The 26,056-nt window shown below is 30.9% G+C and overlaps 1 protein-coding gene across 1 annotated transcript in view; it reads left to right on the top strand.

Moving 5' to 3' along the window:
• Nucleotides 1–16,387: 16,387 nt before the first annotated feature.
• The window catches only part of LOC143052247 (uncharacterized), a 28,118-nt gene continuing 18,449 nt past the window's right edge, over nt 16,388–26,056 (top strand). Inside the window, exons 1-3 of the mRNA XM_076225236.1 lie at nt 16,388–16,566; nt 16,718–16,857; nt 23,765–23,927. Of these exons, the coding sequence (XP_076081351.1) occupies nt 16,506–16,566; nt 16,718–16,857; nt 23,765–23,927 (364 nt within the window). The 5' untranslated portion in view covers nt 16,388–16,505. The remainder of the gene's footprint in view (nt 16,567–16,717; nt 16,858–23,764; nt 23,928–26,056) is intronic.

Genomic DNA, 26,056 nt, shown 5'->3' on the forward strand with positions numbered 1-26,056 from the left:
ACTCATAAATGTTCAGATAACACTCCTGAAATTTGTGGAGGATACACTATAGATAATTCTCTTATGACAGTCTCGGAAATAGGTATTTATACAAGAAAGTATACCTTTTTGGAAGCGATCAAATGTATTTTTAAAGTTGAGTATACATCATGAACATCATGAACATGTATAGTTCAAGACTATTCCTTTAGTGTATTTTCATGTGTTTCTGTTAATATGTCTTATGATTAAGTTTGGCCATTTCAATTATTTTGTAACAGTGTGTTTGTCTATGTTGTGATGTTACACTATTGTTTCAGGTAAGGGGGGATTTTGAATGTTCAAACTAACTGCAGTTTTTGCACCTGTCCTATGTCAAGGGCATGATTTTCAGTAGTTGTTGTTTGTTGTTGTAGTTCTTACCTGTTTGTCGTTTCCATGTTTTTAATTTAGATTAGACTGTCAGTTTTCCTGTATGGAAAACACTAGTCATTGCTAAGCACTAAATAGTTTGATGTTCGGTGTGAGCCAATATTTCTTGTTAAAGACCGTACATTGACCTAGAATGGTTTTCCTTTTACAAATTGTGATTTGGGTAGAGAGTTGTCTCATTGCCACTCATGTCACATCTTCTTCTTATACATTTTAGAGTGCGACATTTTACTTCCAGCTGTTTGCATTTTAAAGACATAATTCGTTTTTTGAATATAATTAAATCTAATAAATTTAACGAAAAAAAAAAAACGTTACACAACATATCTTATTTCTTCTCCCTTTTCTCATATAAAATGCAATATTTATTAAATGGTAAACATGAAGAAACGGAATTGTTGGCTAGTCTTCGGTATATATGTGCCAAGTTGTTACCTATGTACAGACCATTTCAACTTCACAACTTTATTTTTTGTAATGTAGACAGGCATACGCTGTAGCCTAGTGGAAAACAATGTATGGTGTGACATAGTAAAAAAGACCCTGATTATTAGTAATACTGAAGTTTTTAGTTTTAAAGATTATTGTTGTTTTTCGTATTTGCCATGCTAACGATTTTTTCGACTAATTATTGTCTATTATTCCTTTGTTATATTCGGCTTCCTTTGAGAACATCAATGATGTCATTTTTAACAGGATTATCAACTGAAACTGTGACTATATCAATCAAAGAAACAGCTAGTACAAAGTCGGTGTCTAAAACATATTCAACAACGGGAAATTTCATAAAGATGATAACCAGCGACCCATCTCCATCAATTGTAAAGCAGTGTACGCCTTCTGCCAGACCGGAATTATTTAGTACAACTTCTGAATATGCTGATACTGTCATTTCAACTGTATTGACTGAGACATCCACACAAGCAACAACAGGTATGGTACATGTTGATGTAATTTATCTTGCAGAAGTATATATGGCCATTGTTATATCATAGTTTGTTTCTGTGTGTGTAACATTTTTACGTTGTGTTTCCGTTGTGTCGTTTGTTTTCTCCTATTTTTGAGTGTGAATTCACATTACTATAAGACGTGTCACGGTACTTTTCTATCCCAAAATCATGTATTTGGTTTTGATTTTATATTGGTAATTCTCATCGGATGGTGTCTAATGCTTAGTCTGTTGCTGTGTGTGTTACATTTTAATGTTGTGTCGTTGTTCTCCTCTAATATTTAATGCGTTTCGCTCAGTTTAAGTTTGTTACCCCGATTTTGTTTTTTGTCCATAGATTTATGAGTTTTGAACAGCAGTATACTACTGTTGCCTTTATATATATCGTGTATTAATCAATATAAAACAAGTATCTGCCTTTTTATGGTAAGACTTCAAGCAAAGGACCAGTTTTTTTTAAATAACTTTTCTTTTAACATGCAAATTATACAAGATGAATTGTCATCCAATGAAAAAAGAATATGAGGTTTATATACATGATACAAAAGCAGCACATGCACAAAAACAAACAACAAAAGACACACAGAAAGCAAAACTAATTCGACTATTGAAATCGAACTTTTAAACAATTACTTTCAATTCAATTATTCGACTGAATGAATCCTATTGTTCGTATACACTTTCTGGTGGCCAAGTCCTGTGCTTTAAATTGATTTGTAGCAATAAAAACACACTGGAAAAGATAAAAGCATTTTGTCTGCTTATCGTATGCCATAGGAATGCATTTTGGTAGCTATTCAAAAGCAGTTATTTTATTTACTTCTTCTTACTGCATCACATACAATGTATCGGAATTTGAAAATTGTGCACAAAAACATGAACGTATTGTCCCAAAAAGGAACATTTCTTATTTGGCAACAAAAGTATTTTATATGCAAGAATAAAATCTTCAATTTGCGCTTGTTAAAAAAAATGTAGGACTTTCAAATGCATAGACCATTTACGTGTGAACTTAAGTTTTACGCGCGTAATATTGTATCAATGTAAGTTTTGCAAAACCAACAGAGGAACGTAAAACAACCGTTGGGTCTCTTTTTCATTTTATCTGTGTTATCAACTGCTTGTTTTTCTTTGATACACTATTGCAAATCAATTTTTACCAAAATCTATCACGAGATTATCTTATACTAACAACTTAAAAAAATAACCTCTTTACCTACCTTTATTTTTTTGTGCAAAAAATTTCAAAGTAAAGAAATAGAGCTCACCACGTGTTGTCTACAGTTAGTACGGCGGCTTTGTGAAAAATTGTGCACATCCTGTTACAAGCATGAAATTTTGTATAGACCTTCCTCAACTATTTCTCTTTCATTTCAGATAGGGAGGCATTTGAAAAAAATGTCTCATTTCCGGTAAAATCCAAAATGGCGGACATCATACTTAAATTAGCTCAATATCGAAGGCTACATGTAGTATGTGAAAATGTGTTATTAACATGCTACTATCATAATAGTTGGTAAAAACCTTTGTTTTGTACTACTTTTGGATATATGATATAGATAAGATGTCTTCAAAAACCCTACTTCCGGTAAAATCCAACATGGCGGATACAGTACTAGAATACGCTTACTTTTAGGGAGGGTACTTGAAATGTGTTTTAAAGTATTGCTACTATCATTATATTGTGCAGGAACCTTTCTTTGGTGCTTCTCATGGATACAATGTATAAGACATATGTCTTTAAAATACTTACTTCCGGTGATATCCAATCTGGTGGACATAGAAATACGGATAAAATTTCTTTTTAATATTTAACTTTTTTTTTGTAAATAAAATGGTTTTTTTAGCTGGTCATTAAATTTTTGGCTTTAAATCATTCTCAAAACCACTAATTCTATACTGCTTTGTATGTTTAAATACAAAATTAACACTTCCGGTAAAAAAAAAAAACAATATGGCGTAAACTAAAGAGATGAGTCCATATCTTCGATGTAGAGTTTGGGATAGTTTGATTAAAACAAAATAAAATCAATAAAGTTCTTTAACATCTTTAGAATGACTTATTTATGGCCCGCAAATACATATTTATTCACAATCGGAGAGCTTATTTTCCAAATTTACAAAGATCGTGGTATTGTTTTTTACGTCTATAATGTACAAGCTCCTGATAAGATGAAGAGGCCTGAGTGTGTGCCACAAAGAGTTGTCCAAAAGGGTTCCCATGGATCATATTTTCCACTTCGCCATTCATAAGCGATGGACTTGTTAACATAGGAACCAATACCAAGCTTGTTACTCATTCGCACCCGCCATGGTACAATGTATATTGCACGTTTTACTTGCTGAAAAAAACTAGACCGAGTCGTGGGAATAGCCTCAATAGGTATTTCCTCTTCCAAAAACACATTTTTTCTTGCTTCGTTAAACCCATTTGGTAACTTTTTCTAGCAAACGTGTAATCTCTCAATGCCTAGGGTGTTTGAAAGGTCATGGACAGATATATATCTGAAGCTTTTCACACTTCCAAATGCAAGCCAATGTTTGTCTGCCCCTATGTCACTGAAAAGCGAAACAGCAACGACAGAAAATGTAGCTCTTGCTTCTTAAAACAAATGCTCAGAATATTCTATCTTACCTACTTTGAGATGTATTTCAAGTTTATCAACATGTTCACAATAAGAGACGACAATAGAATCATGGTGCATGTGTCTGATGCAATAAAACACGAACTTGCACTAGTCATGATTCGAAAAATCGTTACTGTTTCGTTATTCCGTGACAGGGGTAGACGAACTATGGATTGTGTTTGTGAGGGCAAAAGCGTTAGATAAATATATATCAATGACCTTTCAAATACACCTGACAATAAGTGATTACACACACTTATTGTGATCCATGTCTTTGCCAGTTGTGATATGGTTGTCTGATTGCTTGAAAAGAAAAAAAGACTGCGTGGGAGACATTGATGGCATTTGAGTATGTGACTGTGGCATAAAGAATGATGATTGATCAGCCTAAATCACAGAGGTTTAACTGTAAGATCACACAAACTTATCAGATGGGGGTTATTATGGTTAACGAATCAAGAAACTAACTATTTGCGCAAAAGGTAAGGCTAATTGAGGGTATTCTATCAACTTTGTCTAGTTTTTTCTAGCATGTGAAACGTGCAATATACTAAGACAAGTGTTTAGAGGGACGAGCTTGGAATTGACTTTTATGGTACCCAGTTCAGGTGCTCATGGATGTCGCAGTCGTTGTTAATGTGGAAAATCGGGTCTCCCGTGCACTGCTTTGTTTGCATGTTGTAGTGACTGTGAATAAACATGTATTTTAAGCCAAATAGTAGTACTTTTGAAAAATGTTTAAGTACGTCAGTAATTTTATTTTGTTATAACCAATCTATTTAAAACTCTTAATCTAAGATATGGATTGAGGATTCATTTTTTAAATTTACACCATATTGAGTTTTTTTACTGGAAGTGTGATTAAAAAATATAAAACAGACCAAAATTAGTGGTTTTGGGGATAACAAGAAGCCAATATTTTAATGACAAGCAAAAAAAAACCCAACAAAAAACATTTTCTTTACATTTTGAAAAAAGTTGAATATTAAAATAGAAAATTGATATTTCTATGTCCGCCATTCTGGATATTACCGGAAGTAAGGGTTTTAAAGAGATATGTCTTGTACATTGTATCCATGAGAAGCACAAAAGACAGGTTCCTGCCCAATGTAATGATAGTAGCAATACATTAAAACACATTTCAATTACCCTCCGAGTCCCTAAAAAATAAGCTTACTCTAGTACTATATCCGCCATGTTGAATTTTACCGGAAACAGGGGTTATGAAGACATCTTATCTATATCATATATCCAAAATTAGTATATAACAAAGGTTGGTACCAGATATTATGTTAGTAGCATGATAATAACACCTTTTCACATACTAGCATTCGATATAGGGTTGATTTAAATATGTTGTCCGCCATTTTGAATTTTACCGGAAGTGAAACATTTTTTTTCAAATGCCTCCCTATCTGAAATAAAAGAGTAATAGTTGAGGAAGGTCTATGCTAAATTTCATGCTTGTAGCAGGATGTGCACAATTCGTCTGAAATATGCCTGTAGCCGCCGGACTACGTATACTTTTGTTTGATGAAAAATCTGTTTTATAATTTTGTTTTATTAAAAAAAAAAACTGTTTAATGAATTTGTTTAATAATAAATCTGTTTGATAAATTATCATTATTGTTACACTTTTGTTAAAATAAACAGATAAACTTACTTTTTATATTGAGCAATATTTCCAACATTTTCGAAAAACGAATTTTGATAATATTTACTTCAGCAGTATTATTGGGTAATATTGTTTGATAAACATTGTAATATGCAGTTGTATCAATACATTCACATTGATAATTATAATAAACGTTTGTGCTTTGTAGCAAATGGAGGGTGGAGTATGTGGAATGACTGGACGTTCTGTGAAGTAACTTGTATTCGGGATGATACAATCGAAGGTACACAGAGGAGACATGGAATAACGAGCATGCTCAGAGCCAGGAATATGCAGTGGTATGAAAGCTACATTGTACCGATGTTCAGTGTGTTTGTTTTGATCCTTCATAATACGTTTTTCAGCCTTGCATATCAATAACTTTCACATTTCAAACTTCGCCGTTCTATGTAGCTTCAGTTTAAGACAGCTTTTCCTATTAAAGAAAACTTAAAAGCGAAAAGATAAACAGGCGAATACATCGTATATTTCTGATAAACAAATTTGTTTAAAAGTGACACCAAACATCTACTCCAACATCAATCCGAATTCCGATAGCAAACAATCTTATTCGGAAGACTCCGTATACATACTATAAGTATTTTATTGTAATTATATTACAAAATATTGATCAAATGATGTTAGTATTACTATACTTGTTATTACTTTACATCAATCCGACATTAATTTAATGTTTCGGCGGTTTTTGTATTATATGCTAATGATAAATGTTTAACATTTATGAAAGGGTTTAAGCATTTTAGGCCCGCCATCATCAGGGATTTACCTATATCAATTTATTTTAATTTTGTCGTTGTCAATAGATTTGCAATATTTTCATGCTTTTTACAAGCTTTTATTGGTTTGCTTGAAAATATTTCGTTGCAAACTGTATCCTAATTTAGTAGGTCCCAATGTTAACTAATGCATTGTTTTAATTTATGAATGCATGGATTAAATTTCGTTGCCAATACTAAAGGAATTTCCTTTGTGTTTTGTTTGGCCTTTTTTCTTATCAAATCAGATATATTACATGATAATGCCTCAGTTATGTACTTTTCGATTTCAATCTCCTTGTATCCTCTCTTTATTAACTTCAATCTGAACTGTAACAAAATATATTGTTAATCAACATCATTATTTGTTGTTCTAATGTATCTGAATACTTCGTACTTGATAAACCCTGCAAACACATGTCTACTGTGACAGCTTTTACGATCTAGATAGAGGAAAGCATTTTTCGGTTTAAAGTGTGTTTTCACATTCAAAATATTTTCATTAGAAAATCTAGTTCCTTTGAAAATATTAACATCAAGAAATATTATTTCTTTAGATGAGATTTCTAGTGTGAATTTCAGAAACGGATGATGAGTATTTGCTTACTCTAGCAAATCATTTATTTCCTTCGAATCGCCGTGATATATTGATATAATATCATCACGATACCTTCCATAGAAAAATAAATTTTTTCTACCTTCAAACTTGATTTTATACATGAATATATCACAGGTTTCCGGGCTTGGCACTGCTCCGGTCGCTGCTCCTATTGTTTGCTTATATAGCTGTCCATTAAAATCAAAAATGTTGTTCTCAAAAATTGATCTGAGGAGATAGATTAAACCATCCGTCGGTGGGGATTTAATTTTGTAATCTGATTTATCAAACTGATCATACGAAATTCTAACTGCCGATAATAATTCATCAATCAGGCAATTAGTGTGCATTGATACTACATCAAAACTACACAGCCAGCAATCTGCATCAGGCTTAATTCTTTCCAACTTTTATATTAGATCAGACGTATCCTTTATATACGTGTGTTGTTTTTGTACCATAGGTATTAAAAAATAATCGATATAGCGTCCAATAAATTCTGTGACAGTACCAATCTGAGATATGTTTGGCCGACATGGCGGCATTATGTTATCAATGTTAAATCCATATTTAATGATTTTTACTAATTCCGATTCATTTAATTGGTGTATTTTAGGCAAGATATGCATATACACAGGACCATAATCAATTTGATTACCATTATTAAGTTAATTAAATGTGGAGTAATCTATAACACCTTTGGTGTACATGCCTTTGACATATGTATTGATATTACATCTAAGTGCTTTTAGGTCAAAGTTTTCCAATTTGGTGTTACGTTGTGTATTAAATTGGCGATCGCCTTCAAGAAGGTAATTGACTTTATCTAAAATAACAACATCGTTACTTTTATCGGCTTTCTTTGATTAATATTTAACAGAGAAGAAATGCCGGACCTCTGTAAAAGACTTAGATTGTTTCGAAATTTTCGAATTTGCATTGAAGATAGTTCGTGCTTTGTATTGAACAGGTAATTTTCAAGGGTGTTGCAGGTTAAAGGTGGCGTGTGTCCAGATTTAACTCGGAAGGGATGAATTTCATCCAAGTTACCATGATGCAAGTAACGACATCTCATTTTTCTGGCTAATTCATCAAAATCATGTAATAAGTCCTGCTTTGCCCTTTTGACTGACGGTGAAGGAATGAATTTCAAACATCTGGATAAAACCAAATACTCGCCATCAGTTTATTTTCCATGCGTAGGATTAACAACCTGTTTTCTAGCTTGTGATAGCATAAATTTTAGCTTACTTTGCCGCATTGCAGCTTTGTTTTTCAGCTTTCATTTATGTTTATTTCTTTTAGCATATTTCTTATAATGTCTAGCCATATCTGTGATGACAGAGACTTGTGTCTGGAGACTTTTATCAGTGCAATATCAACAGACCGAAATGTTAGGAGGCGTGGTGTATTTGCCTAAACTGATTTTCATTGGCTCTGTTACTTCTGTAATTATGTTAAGAGTAACACGTACTTCAATATACACCAATTTAATGGAAAATATAAATTCCAAAATTACATTATAAATAAAAAACAATAAATATTATTGTTTTTCTTCACTAGGTGATAAGTGCCAAGCACTAGTTATTTCAAATAAACCAATAAAATATTTATAGTTTATTCCAAATTCTGATCACAAAAAAATGCAAAAATAGCTTTCTATTAATGTGTCCTTATCATCAAATGTTTCGTTGGAAAAAGCTACCTGTGTGCTTTATATTTCCAAAGATTTCACATGTGCAATATCCTCAGTGTTTCTCTTGAAACGTGATGATATATGCATTTTCTTCAGAATCTGTTTTCAACAACAACATGTTAGAAGTACTTATGTTACAGTAATGCTAATTTTGTGAATCAGACAGGATTGACCATAGGTGCCGTACTTCCTTTCCCGAAACAATTAATTACTTTTTGAACTGAGTGGGCGAATTGTTTCAGTGGCATTTAACATACTTTGTATAAAAGCTTTGCTTTTACAAAGGCTGTGTAGTTTTGATGTAGTATCAATTTACACTTATTGACCGATTGATGAATTATTATCGGCAGTTTAAAATTCGTATGATCAGTTTGATAAATCAGATTACAAAATCAAATGCCAACCGACGGATGATTTAATCTATCTCCTCAGATCAATTTTAGAGAACAACATTTTTGATTTTAATGGACAGCTATACAAGCAAACAATAGGAGCCGCGATAGGAGCAGTGCCAAGCCCGGAAATCTGTGATATACTCATGTATAAAGTTATGAAAGAAATTCTTTCTAAGTTTGAACATAGAAAAAATATATGTTTCTATGGAAGGTTTCGTGATGATATTATATTAATATATCACGGTGATTCGACGGAAATAAAGAATTTGCTAGAGTTAGCAAATAATCATCATCCGTTCATGAAATTCACACTAGAATTCTTATCTAAAGAAATAATATTTCTTGATGTTAATATTTTCAAAGGAACTAGATTTTCTAATGAAAATATTTTGGATGTGAAAACACACCTCAAACTGACAAATGCCTTCCATTATCTAGATCGTAAAAGCTGTCACAGAAGACATGTGTTTGCAGTGTTTATCAAGGGCCAAGTAATCAGATACATTAGAACAACGAATAATGATGTTGATTTAATATATATATTGGTACAGTTCAGATTGAACTTAATAAAGAGAGGATACAAGGAAATTGTAATCGAAAAGTACATACCTGAGGCATCATCATGTAATAGATCTGATTTAATACGAAAAAAGGCCAAACAAAACACAAAGGAAATTCCTTAAGTATTGGCAACGAAATGTAATCCATGCATTCATAAATTAAAACAACGCATTAGTAAACATTGGGACCTACTAAAACAGGATGCAGTTTGCAACGAAATATTTTCAAGCAAACCAATAATAGCTTATAAAAACCATAAACATAGTGAGATCTATTGACAACGACAAAATTAAAATAAATTGATAAAGGTAAATTCCTGATGATGGCGGGCCAGCAATGCTTAAACTCATTCATTATTTAATTTTAATTAAATAGAACACACCTGTGTTTAGGACCCAGTTGAAGCCCGCCTCTGGGTTAAGAATTTTCTCGCTGAGTTGAAGACCCATTGTTGGCAATCGGATGGTCTCTGGTGTTTCTTTGATACATCCCCCATTTCCATTCTCAACTTTATTTAATATTCTTGATAAAAACGCATAAATATTTCAAGTAGAAAGCCAAACATTTGAAATCCGAAGATAGATAACCTATGAAGTTTTTGTTTGAATGATTGTAAAACAAATCTTTCATATAGCATTGAAATGAGAACTGCATGTAGTTAAAATGTTTCATTGTACATTTAGTATGGTCGGATACACATTTTCATATTCAATTTCAACGATATCTGTTACTTAAAGCTAGTTCCAAATATCTTGCTACATGGCTTGTGATACCCTTTTTTCCTGTGTTTTTTTCCTGTGTACAAGCTTTGGTAAACACCAACTAAATATAAGACTTCTTTGAAGCACCCAAATTATGTGTTTATGACTCATATTATTTTTCAATGAAATGCAAGATGAACTTTCTACAACTGTGAAACACACTGGACTATTTTTTTCGAAACGTTATCGTAAGACCAGGATTTTACGTACATAAGTTGGTGGTATTTAATCTATAATAGTTAGTTGTTTGAAGCGTTATCCAACCTCCAATGATATTTACAACATAGATGACCTTCTTCGGAAACAATTCATGTTATTGTCTTTAGAAAGGAACCTGATCACGGATATCATTGTACGATTTATATCTACACAATACAAAACGATTTAATTCTTTTATCAGAAGCTAATAGTTAAATTATCAGTCACAAAAAGGATTCGTGCACCAATTACAGCATACTTGTAACTCCAAAAAAGAACATAAGGTAGAAACATAAAAACTGATTGCACTGATGAGACTCCCCGAATAATAAGCTTCCTGATATGTTCATGTTTAACTCATCTAATAGGAAAAAAGAGATAGGACCCATCAATGAATCAAAATTAGAATACGTTCATATACCGGAAAAAAACAAAAAAAGCTAAAGAACATCGCTTGTATCCATGTTGTTCTCATCAACTTTCCAAACGGACAAACACTTAGACGGTGCCTAGAACCAGCTTGTGTGGAATTATTTGTAAACTGTCAATTTTTCCAAAATTGTTAAAAAAAACTACGGAGTAATATTAATAAATAAAAAAATGGCACCATACGCCGTCATTATAAAGCCAACCAATCACAATGAAGTATGGAAAAAAATACAAAGGTAAACTATTAAACTATTGTTTAAATTTGAAAATATACAATAAGTCTGATGGCATGATGAGGATTTTATTTTAAAGGAAACCAATGGTTGTTATAAGAATAGGAGAATGTCATATAAAAGTGCATGATCCATGTCATTTATTAAATTGATCAAGCAAATTCGAAATCAACGACGATTAAGTTAAACGTTATATAATCATAAATAAGTCTTTTCAAAAAAGTAGTTCCGCATTGTGATTCACGTGCTCTTGAATAAATGTTTTTCGTTTTTTCAGAATTTCCTCATTGGTATGTACATATATTTAAGTGATAAAACGATTCATATGTGAGCTGTATCAATTTGACATGAGTGTAAATATGGTTGATTATTTGCATGTGCCTGGAAACATTGTATTTGGTCATAAGTCAAGATCAAACGTACTGCATTAATTTTATAATTTGAAGTGCATACATTCTACATTATGTTTTAGGAAAAACGTATTTGTGTAACTAGAGCTTGAAGCATGTTACGTATGGTATCATATAACTATTGATAATATTTCATAATTCATGTCCGTTTATATTGCTTGTTTCAGTTATACTTAAAATAAGTTTCAAATATCACTATTATAGTATTTAAAATAAGTAATTTATGATTTCCATTCCCCAGCTGTCTTTTTTTTTTCGTTTATGAAATTTGACTCAAGTAATAGGATCATCTAACTGAACCATTAAAATTGACTTCCTTGTATTAATTTCGCTGCTTCTTTTATGATTATATTCAGCTAATTTTATCATTTGAATACTTCGACATGAGTGAAAAATAATCACAAATCAAGTGAAAACGTCTATGATATCACGAAAACTCCGTTATAACGACATCCAAATTGCCTGCATCACATCAACATATTCCAAACCAAGACTCATCGTTGAACCTACATTCAATTATCAGGCGTATTATCTGATATATCTTGATCTAGAACCGTGAACATAATATTATATATGTCTTTGCGAGTTTTACAAATCCATTTCGTAGGTTATGATGTTGTACCTAGATTTCAAGAAGACAGAGCAAAAGCATTTAAATAACTAATAAAATATTTTTTTAAAACCGGAACCAAAACACCAGAGACATTTACAAATGAAACTCATATTTCTAACATCATATTTGATCCTGATTTTTAAAAAGAATGTACCGTTTGTACACATTGTTTTTTTATGTCAAAACAACACAAATATTTAAAATAATTACAATTGTTAACATGGTTATACATTTATATGGTGAAAGTAATGATACAATACAGCAGCTACCATTCCTTCTTCAACAGCTGTCATTATCTATGGTATCATTTATTTTGCAATGTTGTCATAACAGTTTATCACTCACTCGGCATGTGAACAATAACACAAACATTCGACAAAATTACATTGACCAGAGATAAACAATTTGTCATTAAACACCGCGTAGAACGCCATGGGGTATCGGCTATGCTTGACACGGGCTGTCGGTTTTGAAGCGGAGAAAACCGATCACGGCAACTGTATCAAAATTTCTTTTTTGAGAATTGTTAGTACCAAACAACCTATTGGACGGAAGGAACCGAACCATTATCTGTTTCCTGCTAGCAGAATTAGACTTTTAAGTGGCCTATTTTCTCAAACACTTCACTCTACTTTTCCACGTTAGAGATTTCGAAACTTCGTCAAATGCAAGTTTCATGATAAAATACTTCTTTTTACGATTTTTTCCTATATAAATAATTTGGAAATAAATTCCTATCATGTAATTTAACCAAATGGTAACTTCCTAATAAACAATTATTGGTTTAAAACTACTTTTTCATGAAAATAGAATGTGTCGCTCGGGGTTGTAGATTTTGCATTTCACAGGGTAGAGGCTTTTATTCAAAAATATTAGATTTGCTTTTAATTTGGCTTTTATCTGATTCATTGTAATTGAAACACACCTACTCTATTATGATGACACATTACAAACTTAAGGTACTTCAATTGTCACATATTGAAGTCTTTTAAAGTCATAAGAAACGAGTGACTGGTGAAAATAATGTTCATCCAATTCTTGAACCAATGCATCTATAAATTATAAACTTAGTCCTCTGTGCACGATTTTATCATTTTTTACGCAAATATATCGTATAATCGTCATTTTTTTTTCTATCTGTCTGTTATGATTTAACAAATATGGCTACTCATTAAATGCCGTGTTTTGAAGCCGACGTTTAGCGATTGTCACCTTATAGTATATAATCAACAAAAAGCATGGGTATTTAGCACGTGTTTAACATATACAATCAGGTAATTGTTTATTTTAATGACAGATTCATGTGTATTGCTATCACCGGATTTTTACGAGGAGGGTCACACTTAGGTCACTATGCATACGGAAAATATGTCGGCGAATTGCTTTCTGGCAGCAAGCAATTAAAAATAAGTAAACTTCTTCTAAATGTGGAAAAATTAAAGAATTTTCCTCAAAAAAAAGTATATGTACATAAGTTGTATAATGAAAACTATCCGTTTAGTTTAAAAAAAAAAACATATGCATATTTCTTTTCAATTTGAGGTTTCATATGACTTTAAGTAATGTTCATTTTTAATTTAAAAAATGATGAAAAGGCACCAAGGTTAAAAAATATTAGAATATGAAGAGAGGTCAAAGAGGGGCGAAAATTACAAAAAGGGACAGTCAAACTCATAAATCGAAAATAAACTGTCAACGCCATGGCTTGAAAATAAAAAAGACATACAGACAAATAATAGTAAATAGGGCACAACATTTAAAACGAAAAATTAAGCAACACGAACAAGTAAAATGTTATTTGTCTTTGTTTTATACGTATAAAGCACAAAACTATTAGATAGTACATGTTAATACAAAAAGGTGTAGATCTACCTGATTCATTATATATAGAAGTATTTTTTGTAAATGACGTTCCACAGTAAAGAAACCCAAAGAAATGGATTTCGAGCACAGGCTGTCTTTATAAAAAAAATAAGGAGATGTGGTATGATTGCTAATAAGGCAACTATCCACCAAAGTGGACGTTAGCACATATAGGCAACCATAAGGCCTCCAACAATGAAAAAACCCATACCATATCGTCGGCTATAAAAGGTCCCTGCCGTAATGATAAATATGAAACCTTTTAATTGAGAAAACTGACAGCTTAATCTTATAACCAAAAAATTACAAAAACCAAATATGTCAAACATAATCAACAACAACAACTGAACTACATTGTACAGGCTCCTGACTTGAGAGCGGCACATATAGAAGGTGGTGTAAACATGTTCATAAACGTTCAACCCTCCCCTAACCTATAATAGTGGTAAAACAGTCTTAGCAGAATAACAAAAGAACAAAAAAATCAGATGATAAAGGCATAACTCATCAGATGTAACAAACTCGAAATAAAAAAACAAAGTAGAAGTGGACGAGTATTTATACATCCCAAAAGCAAAGACACTAGTACAAATCTGATAGACGTACTCGCATTTACTGACACCTAGTTCAAAGGCAATAAAAACTGATGACAAATAGCATGTATTTGCGACTTAAAGTATTTTATATTTTCTTTAGTATATAATTCCATTTCTAACGCGCAATTGCTACTTTAAACTTTATACAATAGTGTATTCGATTGTTTCCATCAGCTAAAAAAGATGAAAAGTGTTTCTTGATGATTATCTAATTATTACGGATGAAAAGAAATAACTTTTGTTTAACTGTGCGCGATGGAAATTGCATAAATCTGTCTCTTTGGTAATGTAAAGTATAATCTTTTCAGAGCATTAACTTGAATTTTTTAATGTGAAACTTTATTTAAAAAAGATAATGATTTTAAATACAATGAACCGGACACACCGTTTTGCTTTCATACGTGTGTTATTCAACAGTTGTGTGCTTTAAATGTGTAAAACAAAACAAAACGACATTATATTTGTTTACTTTGAGGCGTTTTGTCTAATTTTAACATTAAACATGAACACTACTTAAAATACTTAAATATGTGCCCCCAAAAAATATCATAAGTTTGTAATTTGTCATTATAACAGAGGAGGTGTATATGAATATCAAAGCATCAGATAAAGGCCGATTTAAATGCAAATCTATATTTTTTTTTTATAAAAGCCTCTACCTCTTGAGATACAAAATCTGACACCCAGACGGCGCATTATATTTTGATGAAAAATAGTTTAAAAATCAAAAAGTTTATACTGAGAGGCTGGCATTTGGTCAAACTCCATTATTGGAAATCAATACTAAATAAATCATACAGGAAAAAAATGTCGAATTTTATTTTGAAACTTGCATATGAAGCCTCGAGATCTGTAAAACGGAAAACAATAGAGGTGTTTGAGAAAACATTCCACAGAAAACGTCTAACACTGCTTGCAGGAAACATATTATTATACCGTGCAATATATTATTTGGTACTAACAATTCTCAAAAAAGAAATTTGGATAAAGTTGCCATGATTGTTTTTCTCCGCTTCAAAACATGTGGCGTTCTACACAGTGTTAAAGAACATTTGCGATAGTATAAAATAATATAAAATGTTCACAAAAAAAAAAGAGTCTTTATTCATAATCAGGCTATTTCTGCCTCAGGAATAGATTACCTTAGTCGTATTTGGCAATTATTTTAGGAATTTTGGGTTCTCAATGCTCTTCAACCTCGTATTCTTTTTAAAACAAAATATTGTGGCGAAAAAAACCTTCAATTATGGTATCTATGATGAGTTTATTAACAACTACTTGGTCGATGCAACTTCTGTAAGAGTTTTTAACTATTTGTTTTTTTTTTTATGTTTAAAACATAGATATTATGATAGTGCATGTCGATTTTATAATTATACTACATATGAGATATCGGAATACCTTTGTTAATTATTCAAAATAAAATGAGAACTTAAATCGAGAAGCTATAGAACAATTAAAACGTTTTATTTGGTAAACGTTTGTTGTCTTATCAAGTTCTGTTTTTTTTTTCAAAATGATTGAAAATTAATTTATCCACAAGGAAGTACTTGCAATTTGCATCATTGAAGTGTTAATATAATTCACACATCATAAAGAACAAGGCGTAATTAAAAAAAAAAACGCACCGAGACTGCGCAGCATGATTTTGGAATTTACACTTTATATTTTTGAATTAATTAATTGAGATACATTTTTTCACAACGAATAGACGTGTGCCATTTTCGGTGCTGATATGTACAACTCAGTCATAGTTCTGATAATGATTGGTTCGTGTATTTACCTAAATAGTGCAGGTAAGATAATAAATTGGACGAAGTGTATTTAAAAACATTTTAGTTTCATACATAATGTTAGAAATTTATGGGAATTTGACAACACATCGAAGGTAAATAACTATACGCGTGAAACGTTATCTTTTTTAAATTACATGTCTTTTTTTTGCAGATACTATAGTGGATTACTCATGTTATAAATTGGATTCGTCATGGAAAGATATTAATTTGGTTTATTTGCAATATAATAACATTTCGTGTGAAAACCAGTGTAAACAAGCTTCTACTATTTATATATATTATGGAACATCTGTAAGTTTTTTGCTTAATGACGTACTTAGGTGAAATTAAAATGAAATATAGAAATAAAAATGAATAATACTGTGGAATTTTTTCATTAGCTACCAGTTTTCGTTGATTTTTTGGGTACAGGTGAACCATGAAATTAACTGGTGATTAAATGACAAATTTTCTATATGTATGAAGACTTCGACACTACCACAAAATTAAATATGAACGAACATGTTAGTTTTTCTTATTCCACGAAAGTTGATGCCCACGAAAATAAATGAATCCACAGTTTAAGTCAGAAGAGTATTAGTTACGGACCAAAAGAAGCCATAAAAACTAATAGGTAATGGAGCTCTTTTTCGAGAAATTAAAAAATAGCGGTAAAAGGCTCTCTAGGATTTTTATCTTATTTATTTATTGATCTATTTTGTGTGTCAAATTGAAATCGAAATGTAGAATCAGCTTTGATTTTAGCAATTTTTTTTTATTAGCCAATGACGTCTTATATGAAAGAACAAATGGTTGTTATTGAGAACAATAGTCTCCCTGTAAAAAAAAAAGCAAATAACAAGTAATGTAAACATTTGACACAAGTTCTTAGACCTGCCCTAAGTAGATCATAACGATATCACCATTACATCAGTGGTGCATTGACATACCACATGAATCTTGAATCATACTATTCCTGCTCAAACTTTTGTAAGCTTAAGGAAAAAAACGTTATTGAGATAACATATTAGCATCACCATTTGGAACAGACCGTTGATGGTAAACTTGAGATATATTGGAGTTGTGACCTTGGTTAGAGTACAATTACATATAGATTCCACAACTGCAACTAGTGTGTTACAATATTTCTCCACTCGAGACAGTTAAATTTTAATATTTAAAGCGCGAGGCTTTGCCGAGCTTTTTAAATAGTTAAAATTTAACTGTCGAGAGTGGAGAAATATCATAATACACGAGTTATAGTGGTTGAATCTGTTTCTCTAATGATTTTTATCCTTCTTTTTTAAACATTTTAAGAAAGTTAAATAATTTTTATGTGACGTCATCAGGCATGGTCGCTTTCTTTCATGGCGTCACAATAAAAAAATTCAGAAGAAACAAAGAAAATTTAACGTCACAATAAAATTTCGATCAATCATTTGCTGATTAGAGATTAGAAATATTTTTCTCACACCGGTCAGGAAATGTGAAAATAGCATGAAAACTATAAATGTGACTAATCGATTTATTCTAATCATCGAGTTTGTAATGACATTTAAAACACGACGGATTTCACAAAGACGAATTTGAGTTGAATGTTATGTTTCTTTACCTCAAAAACGTAAATGATAGAGTGTGTTGATATGAGGACTTTGACAATTTATCTGTAAGTTGAAGGTAAATTTAAAGGAAAATATAAATATATATGCACCACCGTTGACAAGCATATCGGATATATTGGGTTCCTCGATAGTTACAATTTCTGAAAAGGGGCCTTACTAAACATTTCCTGGATTGATACATTGTACAGCCACATCCGGTTGTTCCATCGCACACGAACTCTTGCAAAAACAATATGAGTAATCTGTAATTTTCCATTTAAAGTACAATAGTCCGCCCTTATCAAACATATGTTCTCATTCATGTGGCGATCTAATTTTTTTCCCTTATATCACTTTCAGCATTCTTTGCAGAACTAATGATTATAGGGAATTATACTGTGTTCCTATTCTGAAAATTATATATAAAGAATGCATTACAAATTTAACACTGAATACTGAAGAACAGCAATCAGGTAGTGCATTATGAACGTTCTTTATTGTCGATTCTATTCTGGTAAACATTCAGGTGCTGTTTTTCAAAATGCTGGTTCATTGCTGTTATATAAGGAAACCTTATATTTTAGAATCATTCAAAGATATATTGTAAGCTGTAAAATTTTAAACGATTAAAATAATAGATTTGATTTTACATGTATCTCCAAGATTTATGATACAGGACTTGCAAATTGAGATAAAAAAAAATCTAGTTTTGAACTTTGAACTTTGACCTTTGCTCATTTTGCTACTCTCCATGTTTATGTAATTGATAAAACAGAATAGTGTTTGTCATAGTTATCCTGTTAAAAATTATTTTAAAGTACATGTCCATTATCCTATGTGTTGTATGGTTGCATCTTATAGAGTGGACACCCGTAAAACAAATACAGTGCGTTCATTAGTTAGTGGCATCGTGCAACAATATATGTCTGTGACATGGCACCAAATGAGTCTTGTCTGCATAATCCTGATTTATGTAGTTCATAGTTTTTATGGAGAATATGTGTTGTTTTATTTTTGAAGTGGATTCCTATAAATATAAATGTTTCATTATCATCTAATAGCAAATATATTCGTAAAATAATTGGTTTTTATTAATACGATTTATCCGGTATGACACAGAAAGATGATCAAAGATACAAGGCTTAATTATTAAATGCCAGTAGTATGTTTTATCTCCACATGACTTATATGCGACGATTGCATAAAACTAACAGAAAATACAATTTAAATTCAAAATTGTAGAGCTTTAGGTATAAAAGATTCTGAAAAGTGGTGCCGAACAAGTCTTGAAGACCTTGGTGATTCGAATAATTTAACGTTATTTGGAAAGTAAATAAAGACATTATCATACCAATGATGTTGTATGTAAACACCAAAATGCTATGCTATACCCGGACATACACGAGTAAAGTAATAATCAATACTCAAATGATGATTTTGGAGTATCAATTAAAAGATGTATATATATTTATTGGAGCAACAAACGCACAAAAAAAAAAAGAATTGTAAGGGTAAACATTTTGTTTTAACAATTCTATGTTGTTCTATTCCGTGTTTTATCTTAATTTAAATGCTCTTTTTCCGTTTCATTAAAAAAAAAAGCAAATATCAAAATCTTCAAATTGTTCGTGAAAAATATAAATACATATTACAAAGGTTACCCTAAAATGTTTTTTTTTTTACTGGAACATCTAATTAAAACTCACATGACTATGGGATTGTCTTACCTTTTTTTTTTTTAGCTTATAATGACATTTATTGATACAAAGATTTTATGTAGCAAATAAGAATATTGGAATAGGATTTGAACATTCTTATTTCTTCAATCAAGTATGAAAAAAAGGTAATGGATTTAAGAATAACTAGAACAGGTGAAGGTTCCTTACCATACGTTACCAATTAAGGGATGACAGATTTATTCTTACGAGGAAGCTCTGATCATGCTTGGAGGATGCTTGGAGGATGCTCGGAGTTTGTTTTAATAGACTCTTCTATGAAGTTTATGTGAAGATAATAATCATGATCCATTAAAATGTCAATCAAAACTATAGCACTTCTATAATACGGAACGTATATCATAATAGAGAAAGCTCAACTAACACCTGTTTAAACAACTGGTCAATTCAAATAAATCTTGCATTAATTTTACAAAGCTGTTAAATAGATGAGAAATTCTGTGCAATGCTTGGAAAGAAATACCAAGTCCTCAGAAAATGAACATGTGTTTATAACATTTTCTTTATAAATTTTATGTTTTCAAAACACAAAACAAAATACTCAAAATTTATATTTAAAATAAAAATATAGCTTTAATTTATACTATATAAAATGAAATACAAAATCCATTAAAGACACAAACTATGGTCATTTGTTCAACTTTAAATGACATAGCAAACTTATATTTTCAATTGAAAATGAAGGCTTCTTTGGGAAAAGTTGTAATTCATGAGCTAGGTTGAAAGACTTGTCACAATAGTTATGATCAACAGATCAATTGATTATAGTTTAGAAATCGCTGAAATCTTTTTCTCAATAATTTGTTAGCCCCTATCGACGAAGTGCTTGAAGATATTGATATGATATTTGGTGTATTGTTTTATCATGACAAGTAACAGGTCAAGTTCCATTTTCACTGTTTTAGCTTTTCTCCTTGTTCAATTAAAGCCCTTTCCCTAGAATAAATGTTTTGATGAAATACTTAATAATTACCAGATATCTGCTCAAAGGGGAAACAACTCTTTTTTTAAGATAAATGACATTTTGGATTTTTTCCCCTTTCTTTAGTAAATTGTTTGAAGAATTTAGTGGTAGGTTTGTTTGTTATCATATGCAGTTAATCAAGTTAGAATTTCGTGTCATTACAATGTATTTTTAACCGATAGGGGACTATTTATTGCCATGCAATACTCTGAGAATGTTTGTTTGATTTTGTTTTTATGATTATTAAACGGTTTCAGTGGATCAAACACTTTATAACAAAATTTAAACTTTGAACTGGAATCTTTTTTTTGTTTATGTAACGCAACTTCTTTTTTCAAAATATTTTATATACAATATCCAGTATTGAGAAGATGTTTTATTGAAACTGTTTATGTTTCAAAAATTTTACAGGGACCAAACGGAATAAATAAACAATTATGAGCTTTATAATTAGGCTCCTATATAATTTCTTAAATATTTTAATGACATTACTTTTCTGTTTCATAGCTACAAAATAGTTTAGGAAAGTGAATTAAAGTAATTCAACTGCCCAGACCAGCTACCATAAACACCATTTATACCATACTATTAAATGTACAAAGTATTGGAGCTTTTTTTTCAGCTTTTAATTTTATTTGAAGGGGGAAAGGGATGAGCAATAAATTGGTTAATTTCTGTAAATGTTTACTTTCTTATAGGCACCTACAAGTTATGTTTTATTTTTACTATAGTACAGGACAGGATAAAATTTTACTCAAGTCATATATTTCTTGATTTAAAACAAAACTAATATCCACAAAATTAAAAAAAAATCAATTAAAGAAAGACGTACTAGAGAGAAAACAATGGGGGATATTAATGCTAATAATGAATTACAACTTTTGCTAAAGTAGACATATCTTTTTTTTTTAAAAGAACTTAGTTTGCTATCTTATAAAAGAATTAATGGTTATATGTTATACGTAATACTTACACAAGTATTGCCGAAAAAGTGGCTATTTCAAATATTATTTCTATATCATGTATTATTAGTTACATAGTGTGCTAATGACCTAATATGATATATATGGGGTAGGTAAATTCACTAGCACACTATGTAACAAATTGTATCTTACCGACTAGCTTAACCTGTGGTACTTAGACTAGTGGCCTATAAAAACTGATCAACTCTTCACTACCGCTAATATTCAGCACCTACTTCCATCTGTCTATACAAACAACAATTGCCAACAATAACAACTTGTTAGCTTTAAATGTGTTTTATAAATGTATTTTAACCGTTCATCATCATGATTGCATTGTCTGTTGAAACTTAACAGATTTTTCCTCAGCACCGTATTGTCTTTATAAATGGACGTAAATAAAGGCAACAATAGTTTACCGCTGTCCGAAATTCATCAATCGATTGAGAAAAAACAAAACAAATCCGGGTTACAAACTAAAACTGAGAGAAACACATCAAATATAAGAGGAGAACTACGACACAATCGAAACACAACATTAAAATGTAAAACACACAGAAACGAACCATAACTTAACAATTGCTATTTTCCTGACTTGGTACAGGACATTTTAATAAAAAATTTACACAATTACTAACCGTGTATTGAAATAAGCCCCGCCTCCCTACTAATCTAATATGGAATATATACGGTGTCCACGTGGTTGCATTTAACCAATCATATTCCTAGAAATGTATAGGAGGTAAGATAAAAGTAATTATGTTAACATTGCTTTGATAGATGTCAATTCATACAGGTATTTACTAGTTTGAAGAAACATCTGGTTATTTTCTTCATGAAAAATTTAAATCCTCCTGAAACACTTATTACCTTCCGATGCCACACTTCTTGGGTAAATATTGGTCTCTTGGGGCTATTAAAATATCATTTCCCTTACAAATTTAGAGATAGCCAGATATAAATAGACGAAACTTTGTGATTTAATTAAGACTTTAAGTCATTCATAATTTGTAGTGTTAATCAAAAACAATTACATATGTTCCTTAAATAATTGCAAGTACTAAGTTTTTCAAAGACGTATACAATAATTTATAAAAAAAAATAGTTTTTAAAGTTACCTCTCTACTCATCTCAAATAGGAAAAATACGTAATTTTATGAAATGATATAAAAGTTCTTTAAACAATTACATTCAGTACATGATTTTTTTGACATATAAAATTTGCCAAATAACTATTGATGTATCAAATAATTTTTAAAAACAATACATACCTATATTAGAAATACTTAAACAAATAACTTAAGAACCGCCTTCTGACTGTTGTTCGTGTCTTGATCACTTTTATATAGCATTTTATATAATATAAACTAAATTTCTATCATTACATTTATTTATAAAGTTTGAGATCTTTTTTATTATAAAAAAGGAATAATTATTATATATATCAAATTATTTAAATAACTTTTACTTTTTTGTGGAGACTAGAAATTTCTTTCCTAGCATTGCCATTAATTTACACATTGATATTGATTAATTTCTCATCTGTTTTATAGCTTTTGTAAAATTAATGCAAGATTTATTTGAATTGACCAGATTTTTACAGAGGTGTTAATTGAACATTCTCTATAATGTTCTTTTTTCCTTATCATAGAAGTGCTGTAGCTTTGATTGATCCTCCGAGCATGTTCGGAGCTTCCTCGTAAGAATAAATCTATGATCCCTAACCGACGGTTGCTTATCAATAACCATAACGTCTGTCCTTAAATGGTTCAGACGTTTCAAATGTACAGCTGAGCTTTAGCAAAGCGTTGCAATTTATGCACCTTGTGGTGGTAAGTTCCTGTGAAACATTTTCCAAAACCACTCTATTGTTTTAAATATAATTTGTTATATCATAAATAAAGAGGGTCAAATCTAAAGCCTTAACTAGCAATTGCATTAGTTAATTTGTTACAGAAAACTACTTGTTATTGTCAAGAAGCTGGACTGTCTGCATTAACTGAGAAGGTGAAGGATAAATGTGAATCACAATGTGCATTTAATAATCAGGAATCCTGTGGAAGGGAACATGGATGGATACTTGGAGGGATGATTGGAGCACACCAGCAAACTACTCATGGTACTGTTTCAGGAATAAGTAATCATACTTGTACAATGTACAATGAACATTAGAATTATTATCACATCAGGAAGTTTTGCTTCGAACTTTTCAAAATATCCACACAAATCGTGCTATTATCAATAAAATCTCTGTATAGCATTCTCATTGTAGTCTGATACATATGACTATGAGATCATAACTTTAAATGTTTAGGAGATAATTTGATTTTTCAAAGTAATTTATCTTTATTTACTTCATTTTCAACTTCATAATTCCCTGAATATATCTATACGACATTAACGAAAAAAATAGACTGATAATATAATGTGTTGGTGTATGAATTTTTGAAACCTACAGATCAATTATTAAAAACACACACAGAACAAAAATGTAAAGAGACTTAAAAAATGTCAAGCTTTTGACGTACAGAAACATTGATTTTTTGTTTTGTTATGTAATGTTTTGTAATTACAGAGAATGTTCAACCCGAAAAGCGATATTGAATTTTTTTTTATTCTTCTGCCTTTTTGATGGCATTTGTGTTTCAACGGTGACGTTTTTAAGAAATTTGGTCTATGCTAACGAACAAAGCACTTGGCTACGCGGGTATTATTACCTAATATCCTTTGTTATGTGTAACTAATAAACCGGAAGTCAGAGAACCAGGGTCTTTGCATATGATGTCATTAGTCCAGCTAATATAAATGTAAACATCCGAGGTCAATGTTATGCCTTACATAGTTACAATTTACTTCTTATTGAATATGTAATTCAAAATAGATATCGACAAAAATAAATATACGTAAAATGTTAGTAGTGACTTATCTTTATCTAAAATTTTAGTCAAATAGCACAGTGACATTTTCTTTGGGGAGGGGGGACAATACCCCTTAAATATTTAAATCAGCTAGAATAGTATACATGCAATTATGTTTTATCGTAATCATTCCAAACAATTAAATTACCAATCATCTAACAAAATACCCAACTACCTAATCCTACAGTTTTTTTTTCGACTAGAAACTCAATTCAAGAACACAGACTTAGTATTATGAGGGGTAAAACAACAATAAGGTCTAAAGTATAAGTCCGTCATGCAAATACGTCTGTTCGATAAGTGTTCTAACATTAATATATAATCGTGCAATACACTGAGAACAATTTCACAAAGACAGTATGCTGAATCAAGGCGTTCAGACATCAGTTTATCTGTAGTCGAACGAGGAAAGATATTTCAGCTAAAACTATCTTTACACGTGGAGTTCCTGTTTTGACTATGATATCAATAGTACTCTGGAAACTTCGTTAACATAAATGAATCTTTGCATGTTTTAAAGTCATCTGATTTTATAGATTAAAAACCAAATGTTTGGTATACTTGAATTGCTTTCTATGATAGTTTGTCTTCATGGCCGGCACTCGACTAACCAAGAGATTGGTCGGTTAATATATATTGAGTATGCGGCTATATGGGAGATCGGTCTGTTAATCGGGTGGGTTATACGTCTGTTAAGAGTAAAACGCACAATTTTATGTTAAACTCTAATAAATATACAGATTTTTTGTATATTATAAGAACCAAATCAAAAAAAGAAAAGTGTTTGACAAAATGATATCTATCATAGAATATTTTCCACCTGTAAAAACATTTCATAGTTTGCGCAGTTTTCAGTAAAACTAAAAGGCGTCGCGCAAGTATGTATAATTTATGCTTATATGCATAGCATTTTTTTTTTAATAAAAAGGCTAAATAAACAATTTTATAAATCATTTAAAGGACACAAAATAGTACTTTGGTTCTAAAAAATAAATTGATATTAGTATATATTTCCTAATTGTAATATAACGTGAATAATACCACGTTTTAGTGAAAATTATGGGAATACAGTCTGTTAATGGGTTGGACAATTGAAATTGTGTCAGTTAAGAGTTATTCATCCACGGTAATAGTTTTGCTACCTTTGTATTTTTAAGAGTTATTTAGCCACGTCAATAGTTTTGCTACCTTTATATGTTTGCATTGAGTAAAAAAATGACAATACGGTACAACAGTATCCTTCTAGTAAGAGCATTTTGTTTTACTTTCTTTGCATTTTATTGAAGGGTGTGTCACTTCAATATTATATATAGCGTGATATGGATTGGCC

The sequence above is a fragment of the Mytilus galloprovincialis genome, chromosome 11 (assembly GCF_965363235.1).
Source record: "Mytilus galloprovincialis chromosome 11, xbMytGall1.hap1.1, whole genome shotgun sequence".
Taxonomy (NCBI): domain Eukaryota; kingdom Metazoa; phylum Mollusca; class Bivalvia; order Mytilida; family Mytilidae; genus Mytilus; species Mytilus galloprovincialis.